The following is a 19,869-nucleotide window of genomic DNA, read 5'->3' on the forward strand; positions in this document are numbered from 1 at the left end:
AAGTGTTTCGTAGAGCACAGATGGATGGGCACAGGCACGGCCCCCCCTCGCCGGCCCTCAGGCAGGCGGCGCGTACCGCGCCCGTGGCAGCCGGGCCGCCCCTCCGGCCGGCGGGGCTTTATGCGCCCCTCACCGAACGGCCCGGGGGCTCAGGCTCGACCCCCTCAGCCCCGTGTCCCGGTAAACATGCGGCGGCACGGAGGGAACGGGAGCCGGGAGGTTGTGAGGGGAGCGAGAGATGTGAGGGCACTGAGGAGTTTAAGGGCAGTAGAGGGATGTGAGAGCGATGTAGGAAGTGAGGGGTGGGAGGGATATGAAGGGAGTGAGGGCAGCGAGGGGTGTGAGGGCAGCGAACGGAGTGAGGGCAGTGAGGGGCGTGAGGGCAGCGAACGAAGTGAAGGCAGTGAAGAGTGCGAAGGAAATGAGGAGTGTGGGGGGTGTGAGGGCAGCGAGGGGTGTGAGGGCAATGAGGGGTGTGAGGGCAGCGAACGGAGTGAAGGCAATGAAGAGTGCGAAGGAAATGAGGAGTGTGGGGGGTGTGAGGGCAGCGAGGGGTGTGAGGGGAGCGGGGCCGCCCCCGCCCCGCCAATGGCGCGCGGCCGCGGCGGGAGGTGTGTGCCGACCTCACTTCCGGGACCTGTCACCGGCCGCTCCCGCCCCGCTCCCGTTCCCGTTCCCTCCCCGCTCCTTCCCCGCTCCCGCTCCTTCCCCGCCGGCAGCCGGCGACACGGCTCGGCCCGGCCCCGCCCTGCGCGGCCCGTGGCAGCGATGCACGGTACTGCCTTAGGGGCGGCCTCTGCCCGCGCGGTGCCCGTGTCCCGGCCGGGGCGCCGGCAGGAGGCGGGAGCGCCCGCCCGGGGTTGGGTGACGCCCCCGGCTCGCTAACGCGGCGGCGGCTTTGCTAATGACCTGTCCTTTCCTCTCCTCCCCTCCCTTGCTATTCGCTATTACTTATCTCTCCGGCCCCGCGGTGTGAAGCCCTCGGCGGAGCGGCGGCGGACAGCAGCAGGAGGTAGCCGGCCCGGGGAGATGCTGTAGCGGCTCCCGCTGCGCTCGGAGCGGCGCCCTGGCCCGGCTGCGGGAAACGGGGCCGAGAGGCTGCGGGACGGGCAGAGCCGGCCCGGCGCAGGTAAAGAGACACCCGGGAAGCGCCGGGGGAGCGGGATTTCGGGGGGCTGGAGGTGGGAACGGAGAAAGGGGTAATGCGAGGGGCTGTCACACGAGGGGCTGGTTGGCAACTGTCAAGTGTCCCAAATGGAACATCTGGATTGCCCTTAACCTGGAATGAACTCGGACACGAGGCAGAAAGTGCCCGCTGCTGGCTTGGCTCAGTCAGGCGGGCTGTGCTGTTCCCGGCCGGCTGGGCAGAGGAGGGTCCTCTGTCCTGAGGGCGAGCGAGGAGCAGCAGGTCACTGGGAACGCCTCCGGGGCTTGCTTCTGCGGTTTGCCGCCTTCTTGGTTGTCCCCGTGGGGCTGGATACTTGCTTTTCAAAAAGCATTCCAGGAGTAACAAAGGAAAGGAGTGCGAAAAGGTGTTGCCTTGTATTCATATTAAGATTGGCCCAGTCTCACTCAATGACACGGGAAGCTGTTCCTAAGCTCTCTGATGGAAGTGGTATGAGCATAGGATTCGTCACACGGGATTATCTGGAATGATAATGTTTGGCACTTTTGGCATTGGGTGTCTTAGTAGTACTGCACTAATAAAGGTGTTGCATAAGTTTTGTTGTGAAGGAAAATCGTGGTCAAACTCCTTGTATTGCAGAACATGCACAGACTTTTCTCATTGGCATCTGGCACTGCTCACCTATTAAAATTTGCAGGCAGCGAAACGGATCAGCTGTAAAAACGATTTCCTTTGTAAATCCTGAATCACTGACTTAGCACTGAGGCTGCTACCTGGTCTCGTGCTGGAACTGAGGCACTTGTGGTTCATGTGATGTGGTCACACGTCTGCTGAACCCAAACCAGCACCATAACTTTTGTTGGCTGGCATGAGCTACCGAGCAGCCATCAGCTCCCAGTGACTTTGAGCGGCAACTTTGGGAATTTCAAGTAATACAATATAGTTTATGGGAAGGATGAGGGTATGCAGACCTTATCAAAGGTTTGTGGAACTCCCCAGACTGCATGCTTGCTCTCTTTTCCCATGTTTGGAAGAAACTCTTAGCATGGTCCAAAAAACATTCTTATCAAGCTGTTGGTGCCTTATATTGACTGTCATCCTCTACAGTGAGGTGCATAGGGAGTTTTGGCTACCTATTGGAAATACCTTGTGGGTTTGTCACTTGCTTTTCAGTAGTTCTTTACTGTCCTCATTTTCTGTTAATACTGTAGTCTTCATAAAGGGTATAATGAATTTTAAACCATGGAGAGAGGGTTACACTTCAGTTGTGATTTTGTGTTGTTATGCTTTTAATATTTCATGTGCAGGGTGTTATAAAAATATAAGGGACAATAATGTCCTACAGGAGAGTAGGATATGTGGCCTAAGATACTACTCTTGGTCTAAAAAATGGATTATAATGCTCACTGTTGTCCCAAAGTGGGCTAGGAAACATAACTTTTCTTATTATTTTTTCAGAAGCAGCTTGAACTTCAAAATTGCAAACAGCTCTATTCTTGTCTTACTTTTCTATAGCTCTCCTGATGAGATTTGGGTTCTGGCTTCTGCTTCTATTGCACATGTAATATTTTTGCAAGGGGGAAAAACAGAGAATTCCATACTTATCTTGGAAAATAAATGAAGTTGAATTCATATTTATTACATGTACAAGCATATTTTCTTACATAATTTTGGAATTTTAACTTTTTTTTTTTAATCCACTTTTCCAAAATCTCACTGCATCTCTAATTTGTTTGATATTTTTTAGCTTTTTTTTTTTTTAATATATAGGCCTTATAAAGTGTATAAAACCAAAATCTCTACCTTTGAGAAGTAAATTCTCAAAATAAAGATTAATTGCAAAGACATCTCATGGGGCTGTGTGTGCACCTTGGGAACTATAACTACTCTAAATGTGTCCACAGAAAGACTTTGTGAGAAAGTGCTCTTTAGGAGTAAAAGTATTTTACTCTATAACAGATAATTAAAATAGCACAAGGCTGTCACTATAGTGTTCTCAGTTGAGTGGTTTTGAATTCTTTTTGTATGAAAGAAAAAAGATCTGAATTATGTTGGGATATACCAATTATATTCCCCAGTTAGCTAGATGTCAGTGTGGTCCAGCTGTAAAACTAGGGACATATTAAAAAACCTCAATCATTTAAAACATTCTCTTAGCCCAAGTGAAAGGAAAGTTTTTTTTTTCAGAACAAGCATAAAGAAATATTTTTTTTAAGTTATATTACATCATAGCTATGTAAAATCAGTATTGTAAGCCCTGGGAAATTTTATTGACTTTTTTTTTTTTTTTTAAGAATGTCAACAGCTTTTTATTGATGAAGAACTGCTTGTTATCACCAAACTGCACATGAAATGGAAGGGGGAATGATTCTGGAAAACAACTTCTGTTTCAGCCTTGCAAGATGCTGCTTGAAAGGGTGAGTACATACATGGACTGGGCATAGAATCTCTGTAAAGAGTGATTAATGTATGGTCAAATGACAAGGAAGGAAATCTGAGCATATAGTGGCAATAAATGATTGATAAACAGAAAATAGTAGCACAATCAGGAGACCAAAGTCTGATATCTGCTGCTGTCTTAGGTGCTAGTCAGTAGAATTCTGAATTCTTAATATTTTAGAAGTAGAGTGCTCAGCATTTCAAAGGACCAGGTCTGTTAAATTAAATATTGAATGACATTTTATGAACTAGAAGGCTGAATTTTTCACTGAAGTAGAAAGCCTGGTAAGGTTAGGCTCTTAATCATCACAATGCTCAAAACTAAAATCTCTCCAAGAGTGTGATATTTGACATGTTGTAAAGATACTCAAGTAATATGAGACTGTTGTGTGACCAGATTGCATGTGGCATTGAGATGTTGCCAAATCTGACTCCACTTCCTCATACCACTTCTCATAGTTTCTGCTTATGAAACAATATTTATTTATAAGTGCATTGCATGTGTCTTTAAATATCTAAGAAGTGTAATTTCTGTGTCCAGTGAAGGACTTCTCGTGCACAGATTACTATAAATTAGAAACCACAACTCCCTGGCACTCTAATCCTGACTGAGGCTTGAGTTGTTTCGTGACTGGTTTGTGTTTAAGACTTTGCTAAGTCTTAAAATGTGTGTATGGTGTTAAAATTTTTTATACTTTGGAAAGATGTAAACTACCAAAAGGGCATGGTTTGTTCTGTGGTGCTGTATTCATCTAAATTTATTGGTTTAAGTTCAAGTTGTCTCATGCCTGTGGAAACACTAAGAGTAGGAGAGATTGGCAAGCATTTGGCAAGTTACCTATCCCTTTCTAAAAGTGCTGATACACTGTCATGGTTTTTAAAAGATGTGTAAACTGAGAAATTATTCATTAAATCTTTCCAAGTAGTAAAAGAAACTTGTTCCAAAATGTGTCTGCCTTGAGGAGCTCAGAGCAATGAGCTGAAGTTGTACTGAGGTAGTACAGCTCTTTGGCATGTTTCCAGGCAGATGAAATACATGTGAAAGCAAGTTAGTCCCATATTTTCATATTTCATATTTTTGTATCTCATTAGTTTGTTTTCATTTTGTTGAGAAGTATGTGGAAGGAAACCACAGCTGCTATTTGGAGTGCTGGTTGAGCAAATCCTTGCTCATTTTTGAGTGTATAACATCCTGGAGCTGAGAGAATTTATCGTGGCGAATGCTTTAGAGTTTGATGTATTTTAAATGGAAAAATAATTCTGCAATGACTTAATATTATCTACATTTAACAACAACAAAAAAAAATCATAAAAGTGGATCATTTGAAACTATTTACAGCCTGTGATTAATACCTGGAGGCAGGTCTTACTGTTTTGTTGTGTATATCCACGCATCCAGCACTCTTATGCTAAGTCCTATTACCTGAATATAGGCTTGTATTGCCATTCCTTGTTTTGTTCTGTTACACAAATAAGTGCTACATGCCTGTTTTGTTTTAAAAATTATTTACAGGAAATGATTGATATAACAAATCACAGAACAAACCACTGAACATGAATGTTCAGAAGGTAAGAAGAGCTCATGTCTTATTTGCAAAACCTTACTTGAAAGTGAAGACTTGAATTACTGATGATGTTTGCTAACCTGCTGTCAGTGTTACTGCTCTTCAGGAAGAGTTGTACAAAGTACCTGACACTGCAGTCATGGGGCAGGTTCCAATTAAACAAAACCAAACCAAACCAAACCAAACCAAACTCTCTGGCATCTTTATTCAACACGTATGGAAAATGTTCCCTGGAGTAGTAAGGCTGAAGAATATAATGTGGAACCAATTGGAACTGCAGGGGAGGAGAAGGGAGAAGGTGGGTGCTGTGTCAGGAGGCTGCTTTGGAGGCTCTTGTTTAATAGTGCCTGGTGGCATTCTGTCCAACAGAGCAGAGGAATCCTCCAGTGCAGCTGTCAATTAATTCCTACACTCTGATGTTAAAATACAATTAATTGCAGCCCATGGGACTGTTGGCTCGTCGGCAGTTTTCAGTGGAAGATTACAAAATAGCTATTAATATGTATATATATATATATATGTATATATAAAACAAGTGAAGTTAATACATTCATGCCCACCTCATGATAAAGGACATGCTGTGTGCAGTTAAGCAGGCCAAGTGTGATCAAATCAGGTAGCAGCTTTGGTACCTATGTAAATAAGAGACAAGCTTTAGTACGTAGATAAGTAAGAGACAAGCAGCACAGGGTTACTGCCTCTGAGCAAAGCAGCAGCTGTACCTGTTCTTCTGTGCTGGAGATGTACAGATGAAACTTCATAAACAGGCCAATATTTTCAAACAGCTGTCAAATTTTCAGGATAAATATACATTCTGGTCACCTGATTTTCAGCATACTGAGCTCCTGTCATTCTAACCAAATTTACAAGGAGCTGCATTTTCTCAAGATTATAAATCCTGTAATAAATCCCATGGAAATGTAATAGTGGTTATCCTCTAAGAACATAGAATTGTTCTGTTTGCATCTATCATTCATTTTATTTCTCTTCTACATGGCAAGGGGTGGGTGGTGTATATAAATGAACACATAAATGCAAATAAGAGTGGGATGTCCTCTGTCAGTGGTTCCTGACTGCCCTGCAAAGACAGGCTACAGCAGGAAGAGTGGCTACACAGCATGGCTGGATCTGATCTAGGCTCCTCCTTTCCCTCTCCCATCCATACTCCTCTCTCCATCCGATTTGCTGCCCCTCGGTGGGTCTGTTCAGCTCTCTGTAGCTGTCCGTGGTTTTCCTGTGTTACCGATTCAGAAATAAAACTGGCCAGGGAGTGTTCCCGGGAGCTGGCCCGGAGCGTAGGGACGGCAGGGAGGCAGAGCAGCGTGCAGTGCCCCGGGCCGGGCGCTCTCCTGGGAACCTGTCAGGCTGCTCCGGGCCGCAGCGGTGTCGGGCAGGCTCCGGCCCAGCTCTGGCCCGGGTCATTCACGGTGCCAGCGGGATCCGGCAGCGGGGAGCAGCGTGGCTGGAAGGACAGAGGGACACGGAAGGTGCCGGGCCGGCAGTGCCAGGGAGCTACTGGAGGGACATCCTTTTGATGTGTGTTACTTGAGCTGACTTGGCTAGGTACCCTTAAGGTAACCTTATTTTGCAGCCAGTAACTCTGCTTTGGAGAGGGAGTGTGTGCCATGTCCCCCACAACTGCTCTTTCAATGTCTGATTCAAGGCAGCTGAAATGCCTTACCAAGTGAAGTAAAACTGGAATATGAAATACATACATGGCTTTTTTAAAGAGGTTTTCTTTTTCCTGGTTGTTTCACTGGGCTCATATTTTTCCTCCAGCTTTCTGCAGTTCAGATGCTTGCTTGGTTAGAAGGAGTGGGGTGGCAGATGCACAGCAGTGCTGGTATTGCTGTTAAACTGGGCACCAGATACCCTTCATGTCATAGAGGATGAGCAGGGAAAACATGGCATGAAAATAATTGGGTATAGTTTGCCACTTTTTGATCACCCAGGAGTGTGAGGCTTGTGATCTGTATACTGTAGTGAGTGACCTGATTTAGAGCTGTGAAGTCATGTGTCCCAAGTATATCCTCTACCTGACACGTCAGGAGCTTGCAAGTACAAGTACTTGATGTCCATTTGCCAAAAAATGTAGATTAATTGCATTCATGCCTGTTGCCAAGGCTCCTGTCAGTAACACTAACTCAGTGTAAACTTTGGTTTTGTGTGATACATTTATCACTAAGAAAAACTTTTAAAGGTAGGGATGTCTGAATTGTCAGAATAAAATTGAAGGCCTTTTTCTTAGCAAAAAAAAAAAAAGCAAACCCAAAACCAAACCAAAACCAACAAAAAACCCCAGCAAGAAAAAGTGAAAGAATTTTGTTTTGCATTCCACTCTGAGTTGTGGCATGACATTAAATTGAAGTTAGTTTATTTTTAGCAGGTTTCATTTGTTTATTTACTTAAATGTAATAGCTGAGCAACAAGAGTAAAAGTATTTCTAATGAATGAGTAAAATTTTAGCACAATAAAGAACAAGTCATCTACATAACTGCAGGTGCTAGTTACAGAAGACATTGGATTTTATGTGGAGGTAGAAGAGTATAAAAGTTGGCCCATTGGAATGACTCAATTTTCAGAATGACACTTGCAAGCAGAAGAGGCCTAAATCTGTAATATTTTATCTGAGGGTCATTATTTTTTAAAGGATATAAATCTCTCTGCTAAGCTGAATTTAATTTATCAAATAAGTCATGTTATTATGTCTGCACGAGGGAATAAAGTTTATCAGTGAAATAAAACCACTGAAAATACACAGTGGTGGTGTTCTCTGCTAAGAAGGCGAATTCAGGCTTCTTGAATGTCTTCCAGAAACAGATGTAAATTCCACTGTAGCTTTTCAAACAGTGAATAATCCTGGTCTGTTATGTTTGGTGATGAATCATGCGAGGAGCTGCAGATGGTGAGGCGGGTGCAGCTGTGCAGATGCTGGAGGAGCTGAGACAGGAGACTGGAGCACCAAGGGGGTGAAGGAGGTGATTTGGGGATGGGTTGATATGGGTGATAGAGGAGAGGGATAGACAGCTGAAAGAATATTGAAAAGGACTGTGACCTGGGATTTGGGGTAGGGAGTGAGCTGGTGACTGAAAGGAGGTGTTCTTGAGGAAGAAACATATTTGTTGTTGTTATTGTTATCTTGGAAGCAAAAATTGCAGTATCACGTACCAAAGCAACTGGTCTTTTGTCCTGAGCCAAAACAATAAGGAGCCCAAGCTAGAAGTTTAAGCTATAAATGAAAAGAGAAAACTAAGAGACTTCATGTTTCTTTTAAAGGAATACTGGCTTAAGTAGAAGAGCTTTTGTAGGAAAAGGTACAGATGCAAAGTTGTGGGCTTTTTTATTTCTATTTTTCTGAGCAGGTCATGTGTAATGAGATCAGTGTGGCAAAATTTGGGAGTTTGTCAGATGGAGAAGTTGTATATAAGTCAAAATCCTGTCAAAATCTAGTCCCACTAAAAATGGGAGGTTGCAAGGCCTAATCATTAAATGGCAAGTAAGACTCAAATGTAACTTTTCACAATCTTAAATCAGTATGCTAAACACACCTTTCAAATTTTTGCATTAAGTAATTTCAATTTATATTTTTCTTTTTTCCTCTCCTTTTAGATTGATGGTTTTGTTCCAAAACAATAGCTCTTTATTCAGGAAAAATGTTGCCGTTAAGATGTCTGCAAGAATTAGGGGGTGGTGCAGGCAAATGTCCAGATCAGTTTTAGAAGAGAGTTTTCCTCCAAAACTGAGAGCAATTTTCAGGATTGTTTTCCTGCTCTTCTGGTCTAGTTACCTGTCAGGTTATGCAGTATGTCTGCTGTCCTGTGCCCCCAGCCCAATAATTCTGAGCCTGCAAACCTTCTCAAATTAGAGAGAGCAGTAATGGCTGCAAAGGCATGAAAGTTCTGTCATTTTCACGGAAGTTGGTGGCTGGGAAGAGGAAAGGAAAATACATTATTGACCCTGCTGAGGAAGTGATGCAATATGAATTCAGCAATTGTCTGCTCTGTTTGGCCTGCCAGTTTCCAGCCAGCACAGGAGGACAAGCGAGCTCAGGCTGAAGCAGCCTCAGTGTGTTTGTGATGCTTTGGGGGTGCCAGGTGGGCAGGGGGCAACAGTAAATACCTGTGTGAATGGTAGTTCTCAAATCTGGGCACTGCCTCCGTGCTCCCAAACTTTTATCGTGCTATTTAAACTCACAAAACCATATGCAGCTGCAAAAATTTCATTGCCCGTCGATAAACTCAAAATTAATTGGCATCTGTCATCTATAATGCATGGCCTTGAATGAGGTTGTATGCAGTTGAAGTATTTATGTCATAGGAACAATCCTTTGCTTTTCTCTTGAAGAATAAGCAAGGTTGAAATAATACAGGAAGGTTAAATATGCTCAGAGAACAAAAGATTATGTAATTATTTCTTATCCTTCTTTTATGACATTTCAGCTAAAGACAAGTATTTTTATTTATAACACAGCAAGGATTCTAATATCTAAAGAGTATGTTACTGCTATATGTTATGTTACAATATATATATGATATAACTATTATGATAACATACTAAAGAATATGTTATTATCAAGAATATATTCCACTTGCTATCACTCATAAAGGTCTGCAGATAAAAACCAAAAGGGATTCCTATATCCTGTTTTGTAAGAACACATCTGAAGTTATCTGTACTTACACATGAACCCTAAATATTGTTGAAATACCATCAGTTTCAGAAAGTGCATCCAACTGTTTGACTTTTAAATTAGTGGCAATTGGCTTTTCCTTTTCATAAATATAGTGTCTGAATTTTCACATTTGTAAGGAAGAGTTGCTAGACAGTTATGCTTGTAAAAGTTATGATGTTTTCCTTGAAAAAAACCAGCCATGTATGTTATGTTTTTGTGGGTTGATTTGGTTTTGGGTGTTTTTATCAAGCATGTGAGCAAGTAAATCTTCTGAGTGAGAGGTTTATGTAGCAGCACCATCAATATGCCAAAAATTTTGCCTTGCACTGCATCTGTGTGTATTAGATTATAATTTTAATTGACAATTTCAGTTGCACAGATGTCTTTAATTTGTTACCTTATGAAGTTTATTTTTACCATATGTAGTGAAAATGTATTATGTAAGAGACTTAGCAAGGGGCTTACATTTTATTTACTTCAGGAATTGATTATATTGGAGATAATAATTTAGGCACCACTCTAAAATGCAATTTCTATTTACCCTCTGATGTCTGTGTCCTTCAACAAACGAGGTCTCTGTGGAATATCAGGGTATAGTTAGAAAATTGTCGAGCGCACGCTTTTCATAATCTGAGATGCAGTAATCACATGTGTAAGGAAACAATTGCAACATTCCAATTTAGTCTTAAGGATCTGGTTCCCAGTGAGCAGCATGTTGGGGCAAATGCGTGGGCTGTTTGTAAATGATGTACATGTTGTAATCTGCTTTGACTTCACCACTCAAACTTATTGTTATGTATTAATTTTAGGGAAAAAAAAAAAAACACACCTGACTATGGCTTAGGACATCTAATCTATGCCTGCAGTTCAAAAAATGAAGTTCTTGTGGGATTTTTGGTTTGTTCCTTTTTTTAAATTCTCTTAATTCCAGCCATACCATGCAACCAGATTTAGCCTCAATCTGAGCTCTGATCTCTGAAATTAAGGTGTCCCTAACTGTTAATCAATTCAAAAGCTTGGCTTATGTAATTAGCTCATCAGACGTTTATACAGGATTGCAAAACTTGGAAAAACCAGGCAGCTTCCAAGTCAATGGGCAAGGAGTTTTTGGGACACACCAAATAAAAGGGTAAGGAGTTTTTGGGACACATGAGGAAAGTAAAATAACTTTAGGTTCATCAACGGGGTAATAAAAATAAAGCAAACACTCAGATGACACATTTGTGTGAACGTGACCTTGGCTCTTGGATCGAATAGCAACTAAATGTATGTCGTGTTTGTCTGAATGTGACCTCTCCTTGGTTCAAATATCAACCATAAATCAAAGCCCAGCTTTTGATGTACATGCAGCAGGAGCGGCCCCCTAGATGATGCACCAGATCTCCGTTTCTCAGCAGTTGTGGTCTCCACATGTCGGTGTTCAGCACACACACCCAGCATGTGTGGCAGTGTGTTCTGTCAGCTCCATGGCCTGCCAGGTGTTGTCACAGAGGCTGTAGAGTCTGTGGAACTTTGAAGCACAAACTGTTGTGATTAGCACATGTGATCTTTTGAATCTTCCTCAAGCATGGAATAATTTGACTGGAATATAGCAGCGACTTGAAGAGAAGCTGACATTGAAATGGATTGGATGAAGAGCAAAAGCTGGGGATTCATTTGGGAGAGGAAAGGAAAAGGGGAGTGTGTTGCAAGGGCAAAAACTCCACTGGAGTGGGGTTTCCATTAGAAGTTCTGGTCAGCTGTGAGCAGTATTGGTGGAGCTGTAGTGAACCTGAGAGGCAGCACATGGCAGAGAACACAGACTACTCTATAACATAGAGGTTACTAAGATGATGCCGTGGCTTAGTTTCTTGCAGAAAATAAATTCTTATTGTCCTTTTGAATCTCTTGTTAATAAAATATACTTTCTTCAGTGGTTATGCCTCAAAAATACTGGATATTATGAACTGCAATATGAATATTTAAGTGCATTAACACCTAAAGTAATAAACCAAATAATCTTCCCTCATACTGCTTTACAGGCTGATTTTTTAAAACCATATTAACAGTAGTATCTTGATTCTATAGATTAGAATGATAGTCAGTTTGATTATAAAAACTGGAAACAGACACCATTACAAATTGAGAGGATTTTAAGCCTTCTATGTATCTAGACTATAAAAGTTGAAGCAAGACAAGAGACTTTTTTAACACCAAGTTTTTCACTTCAATCTTTGGCAGTGCTTGCTTGGGCTTGGTAGTGTCTAAATTTCAGACTGAATTATAATGTAGTTAAAAAATGCAAAAACCTAGGAACTCATAATACACAAAGCAACCAACAAAAATAAAATCCCCAAAGCCCCACAAACAAACAAAAACCCCAAAGCAACAAAAAGCCCTCCAAAACCACTTATTTATTAATTTACTTCAAACAGTAAATTGAAGGAAAACATTACAGGTTTTACAGGTTTTTCAATTACCCTGAGTATGGTATTATATAGTTTGTTCATTTATATTACTCCTGACTTATACTGAAGTCCTGAGTAGACAGCTTTTTAAAGGATTCAGCAGACACAGATTTAAAAGAGATTTGAAAGCTTTACTTTGACATACAGCTGTTTCTGACTTTAGTTTCAGTTCAGCATTCACTAGACGGAAAAATCAAGTCTTCCTATTCCCAGTTACAGAAACCTCCAAAGCATTTACTTTTTGGATATGAAAACTCACATTTAGAGGAGAAAAAACCAAACCAAACAACCAAAAATCTCAGTCATGCTGGCATTCTATGCAGACTTGAACCTATTTGAGCTTGAAGGCAGTTCAAACAACACCTCAATCTCCCCTCTTTACAATATGGGATTTTCCTTTTATCAGAAGGGCCTTGATGCAAGTTTGATTAATGCCATGTTTGATACATCCATTTGTGTGGAAGAAAGCAAGCATGATTGCTGATAGGTGTAAACTTGAGGTGATAGACCTGTAAATCTTGTCTTTGGAGCCTGGAGGCAAAGGTTGCAAAACCTTCCTGTCCGGTTGCTGATGAAACCAAATGTGGCTCCTGCTGCCAAAGGGATTGCAGGGGCTCCTTTAAACACAGGCTTCAGTTCCCACTGCGCCCCTACCCGGGAGCTGTGGTCTGCAGCTGAGCTCTCTGATACAGGCTGACTGTCTAATGGTGTGCATGAAATATGGTGAAATCTGCTCTCTTGTCTAATATGAAGTCAGTGTAAATATAAATTGTTCTGAACACTGATCCTAGTTACCAGGATCTTGAGGGGCTTGTTGAATTCAAAATTCTCCTTTAGAAAGCCATTTGATGCTAGGATGTTGCTTTATTTTTACAAGCAGCTGAAGTCTTTATTTGAGCTAGATTCTACTCTCAGCTTGAGTTTCGAGCATTGGAACTTTAATTTCATTTTTGTTACTTATTTTTTGGAGCATGTTGTGTCACCTCAGGGTAAGTGCCTGGATCTTCAGGCATTACTGGATTGCAGTGGCAATTTTACTGCTGGAAGGTGAGTACCTATGGGATGTGCACATAGCAGCCTGCATGACAGCTCCATAGCCCTGCCAAAAGATGGTAGTACCCCTTAATCTAATAGAGGTGCTGTCTGATCTGTAGAGCAGTTTTCACCTCCCACAGGAGACCAAAAAGGCCTTGGCTTCTTCGCCTCAGGCAGTGGAAGTGCCTGCTCTGCAGACCCAGCCTGTCCACACAGTCACTGGACTCTGCAGAGGAGATTCAGGCTGCACATGCAGTTATATTTTGGCCATGCAGCACGTGTATCCCTCTTCCCAGCTGCTTATTTCTCACTCTCCATTGAGCCAGCACTAATATTTGTGAGGCTTTGCAGTGAACTGGATCAGGGAAGTGGTTGGATTGAAAAGTACCACGTTTTTAGTGTGTAATCATGGCCTCAAAGATCAGTCATGGCTCTGGAAATTCCATTGAGCTCCACTCAACCTAAACATGTTAAGTGAGCTGTTTGACGTTAGGTGAGATGAATTACCTCTCTTATTTCTGTTTGCTGAAAATTAATTTCCTCTTTGTAGTTTTTTCTCCATTAGTGACAGCATCTGTTGTATGAAAGTGAGAGGGTATGGTATTTGAAAGAAATAGTTTCATTATCTCCTGAATAATTTTGTTGCTGCCCTGTTATTAGTTACTTCTTAAACAGTAATCTTGGCAAAACAAATTTTTAAACTATTACTGTATAATAAATGTGTTACATAAGTGAAAAAGCATTGGGGGAAATAGGGGATATATAGTCTTGAAGGCCTAAAAAGCAGCTGAATTGTTTAAAGAGGGAAGATCAGTCACACTGAAAGGGGGGTTTGAGTGGTCCTGTTCAGAGACACTGATCTGTAACACACACTAGCCAATGTAATTTAAAATCCACTGGGACAGAAAATCCTGGGTCCAAAGAAACACAGCTTCCTAGCTCAGTAAGTTCTCCTTGAGTTTGGCTGAGCAATATAAACCAAAAAAAAACCATTTCCATGTTGTTTTTTTCATTTTGTCTGGGCTTAACCCCAGGAGGCAACCAAGCCACACTTGCTCATTCACCTGCCATGGGGCTGGGGAGAGAATTCAAATCAAGGTTGCATAGAATTTTTCCTTATGTGACTTTTAAGATCCTGACTTTACAGCTTTGCTGTCAATTTTCAAAATTAGGGTAAATTATGTAAATTTTGATTTCTTTTAAAGGCAAGGATACCTATGGCAAGTTCCATATGGTATCTTGGAGTACAACTGAGTAAAGGGAAGAAAGATGACATATTTTTTGGGTGAGTTTTTTTGGAGAAGGGGTGTGCAACTGGCAGTCTTGATGAAGGGGTATCTTTCAAAAATTTTTCATCACATGCATAGAAAATGTTCACTGACTTCTGTTATTAATACTTTTTAAAATAAAAAATAGTATGAGTATATAAAGTTACAAACTATGAAAATTGAATCAATTGTCACATGATAAATTAGAAAATATGCATCCTTTGCCAGGTGGAAGTCTGAGTGTCACACTGTAGGTACCAAATCCTGTTTTCCATTCTTTTTTGTTTTGAATCAGGATATTGGAAATATTCTACAGCTTAAATATTCAAGGCTCTTCCTATCCAGTGAAGTTTTCTAAAAATATCTATTGCAATCACGAGTTTACATGTGCTGTTTTCAACCCCAGCATTCTCAAAATGACCTAGAGGTAATGGCTGTTTCAACTTTAACCCTGGTATTTGCAAGCAAGCCCTTTACACGATCAATTTGTTTATGCAGAAAGATCAGACTTTGTTACTGCTTCCCAGAGACCTTTGCATCTCAGAGACCTGTTTCCTTACAGAGATTATCCCTGGTGTGGCAAGTATTAAATGTGGAAGGGCTGGAGGTTTAGTATCCCTCCATCCCTTGCCAAAAATGAAGCAAGTAACTGATAGCTGCATGTTGAGGTGTTTTGCTTTAATAATCTGACTGATTACTTTGGGACTGATTTCAAGTTGATAGGTAAGTTACTCAGTGGGTATTCACAGTGAGATGGTGGGAAAAGACTTCTTGTGAAAATAGACGTATTTCAGAGATAACAGGATGTGAGAGAGTAAAACCTGTTTGACCTTAAAACCATAATTACATAAAACCTTATTCTTCTATGTTCCATTCTCTTGTTTTCAGTTTGTATGTGTTGGTACTTGGGGATAAGAAAGGGATAAGGGAGACTGAAGTATTCTATGGGAAACTGAGAAAATCCTCTGCCAATGTCTTTGTGGCAGAGAATTTTTATCAATACTTAGAAGACACAGATCTTTGAGTGGAATCATCATGCTGCATCTACTACATCTACTGTTGTAACATGTACAGGGCTTTTTGTAAAGCAAAATTCTTTCTGTGAATGTTAAATGAGCTTCATACTCATTACCCTTTTTCTTTTAGGAGCTTTTTTTCATTCAAGCAAGGATCAATGCATATCATGTGAAACCTGCCAGTGAAAGCATATGCATGTGCAAACATGCACTGAACACAAGAGAAGCCAGAAGGCAGTTTACTGCATAAATACTAGGCGTATTTCTGTGCTTATAAAAAAATTATTTGTCAGTATTGTGAATATTAGTATATTTTGAGTCTTCAGAAATTGTTATGTTATGTTGCCATGCTTGCTTAAGTACCAGTTAATCATTGACAAGAGCACTAATGATTAAGCAGCTGTAATTTAATTGTAGTGTTTGAAAGTACAAAAGGGTATGTAATTTAATAGTTAAAACAAGAAGCAGTCCATTTATGTTTCACTAGCTATTAAGTTGTTTTTACAGAAATTTAACTAAAAAGGCTGCTGAATTTTACACATTGATTGTAAACCTGGAAAGGTATGGTGTGGTTTGGGGGATACCAGGCAGCTGTTGCCATGTTCAGAGGTCAGCTCTCAAGCCTTTCCTTTGCTTTCCTGACAGGTAATGCCTATTTTGGTTGAGGGTAGACTTCAGTTTTCACTTAATCTTTTAAAAATATGTGTGCTGGATGAAAAGTGGTACTTGGAGAGATGTGTATGTGATTCAGCAGGGAACACTGAATGCAAGAAGCCCACTGGAACCTCCCCAGCTATCCTGGGGCTGAGTGTCTGCAGAGGAATACAACCCTTCTGTGCTGTGAACAACTGGTTTAGCCCAGGAGAGCTTCATGGAGAGCACACTGGAGGAGCAGTGCCAATCATATGCTCTGCCATTCCTCTCTTCTTTTTGCTAATGGCTCCCTAGGGATACAAATTTGGTAGTCTCTTTTAGGTTTCTGGAGGTTTCTCTATACTTTTCCCCCATCACCAAAAAAATATATCACACAGATAGGAATTTAATTTTATTTTCACAAATTACATACAAGGGATTTCTCTTTTCTGGGTCTGAGTATGTTCTGGTTATGTCAGGGATGTGAGTAGATAACTAAGAGCAAACAGCACAGTTAGTCCCAGGTGTTTCTGGGCTTGTGCCTGCTCTGTGTCCAGCTCTCACCCACCAGCACAGTCAGTACAGTAACATCCCTGTTGTCTGTAAATGGAAATCATGGATTAATTCACATACTTACTCTCCTACATATTCCTGTTTGCTGCACTATGTGACATAGAAATTATTTTCCTTTTCTGGTTAGAATTAGCCTGTTTCAAAGAATTGGGCAAATAGATCTGTACTAATGGTATTTGTAGAATGAGATGGCAACTTAGTAATAGTGACAGCATTGCCCTTATTTCTCCTGCTCAAGAAGAGTGAGTAGAATATTGCTGTTTGTTACAAGTTTTGGTGGGAAGTGCATAATGCCTTCTGTAGAAACACTTTTCTCAACAATGGAGAGGAAACAACCATCTACCATTGACCTTGTCATAACTTTCATCCATCTTGAAGTCTTTTGGGGAATTTTCCCCACCCTGTGCTCTTGATGATTCATGTTGCATAAAGCTTCCAGAGCAATAGAATGTTGTATAATATTTCACTTTTGGATCAGAAATCCTGTATTCAGTGTGCTGCAACTGGTTCAATTTTTTTTTTTTTAATATCTGATTTTTTTTTTTTAATTATTCTTTCACCAGTATAAAGAAGTTTAAGTGACTGCTCTACTTGATCAAAATGGTGGACACTGAAAACCAGCTCTATCCCCTTACTCCCTTGGAGGAGGAGGATATAGACAGCCCTTTATCTGGAGAGTTCCTACAAGATATGGAGAACATTCAAGACCTGTCCCAGTCTCTAGGTGATGATAGTTCTGGAGCTTTAAGTTTAACAGAATTCCAGTCACTGGGAAATGGTCCAGGATCTGATGGATCTGTTATAACAGGTAAGAGTTTGGTTTAACATAAAACTTTCTTTTATAAATAGAATGGTAGAAATTAATAACTACTTTAATGCTGTAATTATTGTTTATGATGAAGTGACAGTAGAAATATATAAGCTGATTATGGCATGGTCTTAAAATACTTAAGGCTAAAGTTAATATCTTAGACAAATATCACTGAAGAATGCCTGCAATATGAAGTTACTTAGCCTTTAGTCAGAGGCTTTGGGAGATCAGAATGGGAATCACTGCAGTGCTGTGGGACACTGTGGAGTTCTCAGTAAGGTTTTCCTGTTGAATCTGGGTGTTTGAAAGTCTTTTAGCAGGAGAGCCATTTGAAGTAGTTTAGTGTTAACCTTTTGGTTGGTTTGCATTATGCTTTGTTTTGGGGAGTTCTTACTTTAGATCAATTCCCAGCTTGTGATCCCTATTTCACCTTGGAATAGTAGAACTGAGGCAGTTGAAATGAACAGTGTGGGTTTGAAGGAAATGGGGAAAACTGCCTTCTGGCACTATGGACTGAAGGAATGTTTCTAGAACTATGATTTTGTTCCCTTTTGGGAGATGCCTTGTACAGGAAAAGTTATGATGTACTTTATGTATGTGTGTGTTTGTTTATAATGTGGTCCTTCAGAGGCACGAGGGCTTTACAATTATTTGTGTAGGTATGTACAAGGCCTACAATAATTTAGATCAGCTTCTACTGTCACCTTCTCATGGAGTATTCAGTGCTCACTGCAAAATGTACTGGTTTTGTGGTCAGAGAACATGCAAAATGTAAGCTTGCAAGGCTCAAATTCCATAAGGCAAGTAAAATGAAATTGCACTTTTAAAAAATCCTGGGGTTTAGGCTGTTCTTGATGACTCTGATGCCTGTGGGCTTGGCAGCACTGGCAATGGAGACTCTGAGCTCCGTGCCAAGGTTTTTTTTCCAACATAATACTTGCTGACCTACATTCATGAGTGTTTCTTAATCTGTCTGTTAAAATAACACACCCATTAATTTGCCAAAGTCTTGTGGTGCAAGTTGCAAGATGGAAGATAAAAGAAATTCTGGCCTCAGAAAATATTTTCCTCAAACAAGGTGGAAATATTAATTGAAATAATTAAGGCTGGAACATGCATGTTAGTTTTGTAATGTGTTCATCTACTGGTGAAACATCTGGCGAGTTTATTTCATTGTACAATTCAGAAATGCTTTGCCCATTAGAAGAAAAACACAAAATATCTGAGCCAGGCTATTTTAGAAGCAGGCATTTGTGTTACCTTCATTTTAACATCTGTTCAGCCTTTCTACCAATGTGCAGGACTCATCCATCTGCTTTTCAGCCCTCAGGTGAGATTGTTATTTAAAACAATGAGCAGCTTTTCAAAGGTCAGGGGTTCTTACGTGTATCTCAAGTGTATGGTAAGAATGTGTCTCCTGTGGTACTGCAACAAGAGATGCCCTGCTCATCCCTGCAGCACAGGAGATGGAAGATGCAAAGCCAAGATGAGCTGTTCACAACCTTTCTGCCAAGAGCAGTGGTGTGGTGTGTATTTACTGGGTCCATTATCATGCAAATAGTTCTTGTTGCCAGAGTCACTTCAGTAAGGCCTTTTCCTTCTTGACATCCCATGTGACATCAAAATTAGCAAGGTACACCCTGTATTTTGTGTGTGTTTGCACTGGAAATATGAATTATGTTTCAAAGAATTATGATCAAACATTAGTCCACTTAATGACTATTAACACAAGATTATTTTTTAGAATAAGCTCCTTTTTTGTGTGGTTGTTAGTATAGAAACTGTATCAATCTTGCTAATATAGTATTTATGAAGTGTTCCTTTTTTTTTTTTAGATACCCTTTCACCAGCATCCAGTCCTTCATCCATTAATTTTGCCACAGCTCCAGGTAGCATAGATGAATCACCCAGTGGAGTACTAAACATTGAATGTAGAATTTGTGGGGATAAAGCCTCAGGCTACCATTATGGAGTACATGCTTGTGAAGGTTGTAAGGTACAGTCATCATTTTCTTCTTAAGAACCTAAATCATGTTACTTTATTTATGGGGTAATATGAAGATAAACATATGGTATATGAATGTTTCATTACTATAGCTCTAGCCATTACAATTCCTATCTGTGGTCTTTTTTCTGAATTAAGTCATCCAGATACCAGAACTCAGACCTTCATCAAGCAGGAGCAATTCACAGTGATAACTTTAATACTGCTTTTCTGCGTGTAGTTGGTGAAATACTGAAACAAAACACTAAACTGTGACCAAAAAAATCAAAGTCTTCTTGC

At 40.8% G+C, this 19,869-nt stretch overlaps 1 protein-coding gene across 2 annotated transcripts in view; it reads left to right on the plus strand.

Moving 5' to 3' along the window:
• Nucleotides 1-801: 801 nt before the first annotated feature.
• The window catches only part of PPARA (peroxisome proliferator activated receptor alpha), a 33,149-nt gene continuing 14,081 nt past the window's right edge, over nucleotides 802-19,869 (plus strand). Inside the window, exons 1-5 of one of the 2 annotated variants that reach the window (XM_066549542.1) lie at nucleotides 802-1,129; nucleotides 3,421-3,543; nucleotides 5,079-5,134; nucleotides 17,338-17,582; nucleotides 19,421-19,581. In XM_066549542.1, coding sequence (XP_066405639.1) covers nucleotides 17,375-17,582; nucleotides 19,421-19,581 — 369 coding nt within the window. In that variant the 5' untranslated portion in view covers nucleotides 802-1,129; nucleotides 3,421-3,543; nucleotides 5,079-5,134; nucleotides 17,338-17,374. The remainder of the gene's footprint in view (nucleotides 1,130-3,420; nucleotides 3,544-5,078; nucleotides 5,135-17,337; nucleotides 17,583-19,420; nucleotides 19,582-19,869) is intronic. The other variant, XM_066549541.1, reaches the window with a different exon arrangement.

This window comes from Molothrus aeneus, chromosome 5 (assembly GCF_037042795.1).
Source record: "Molothrus aeneus isolate 106 chromosome 5, BPBGC_Maene_1.0, whole genome shotgun sequence".
Taxonomy (NCBI): domain Eukaryota; kingdom Metazoa; phylum Chordata; class Aves; order Passeriformes; family Icteridae; genus Molothrus; species Molothrus aeneus.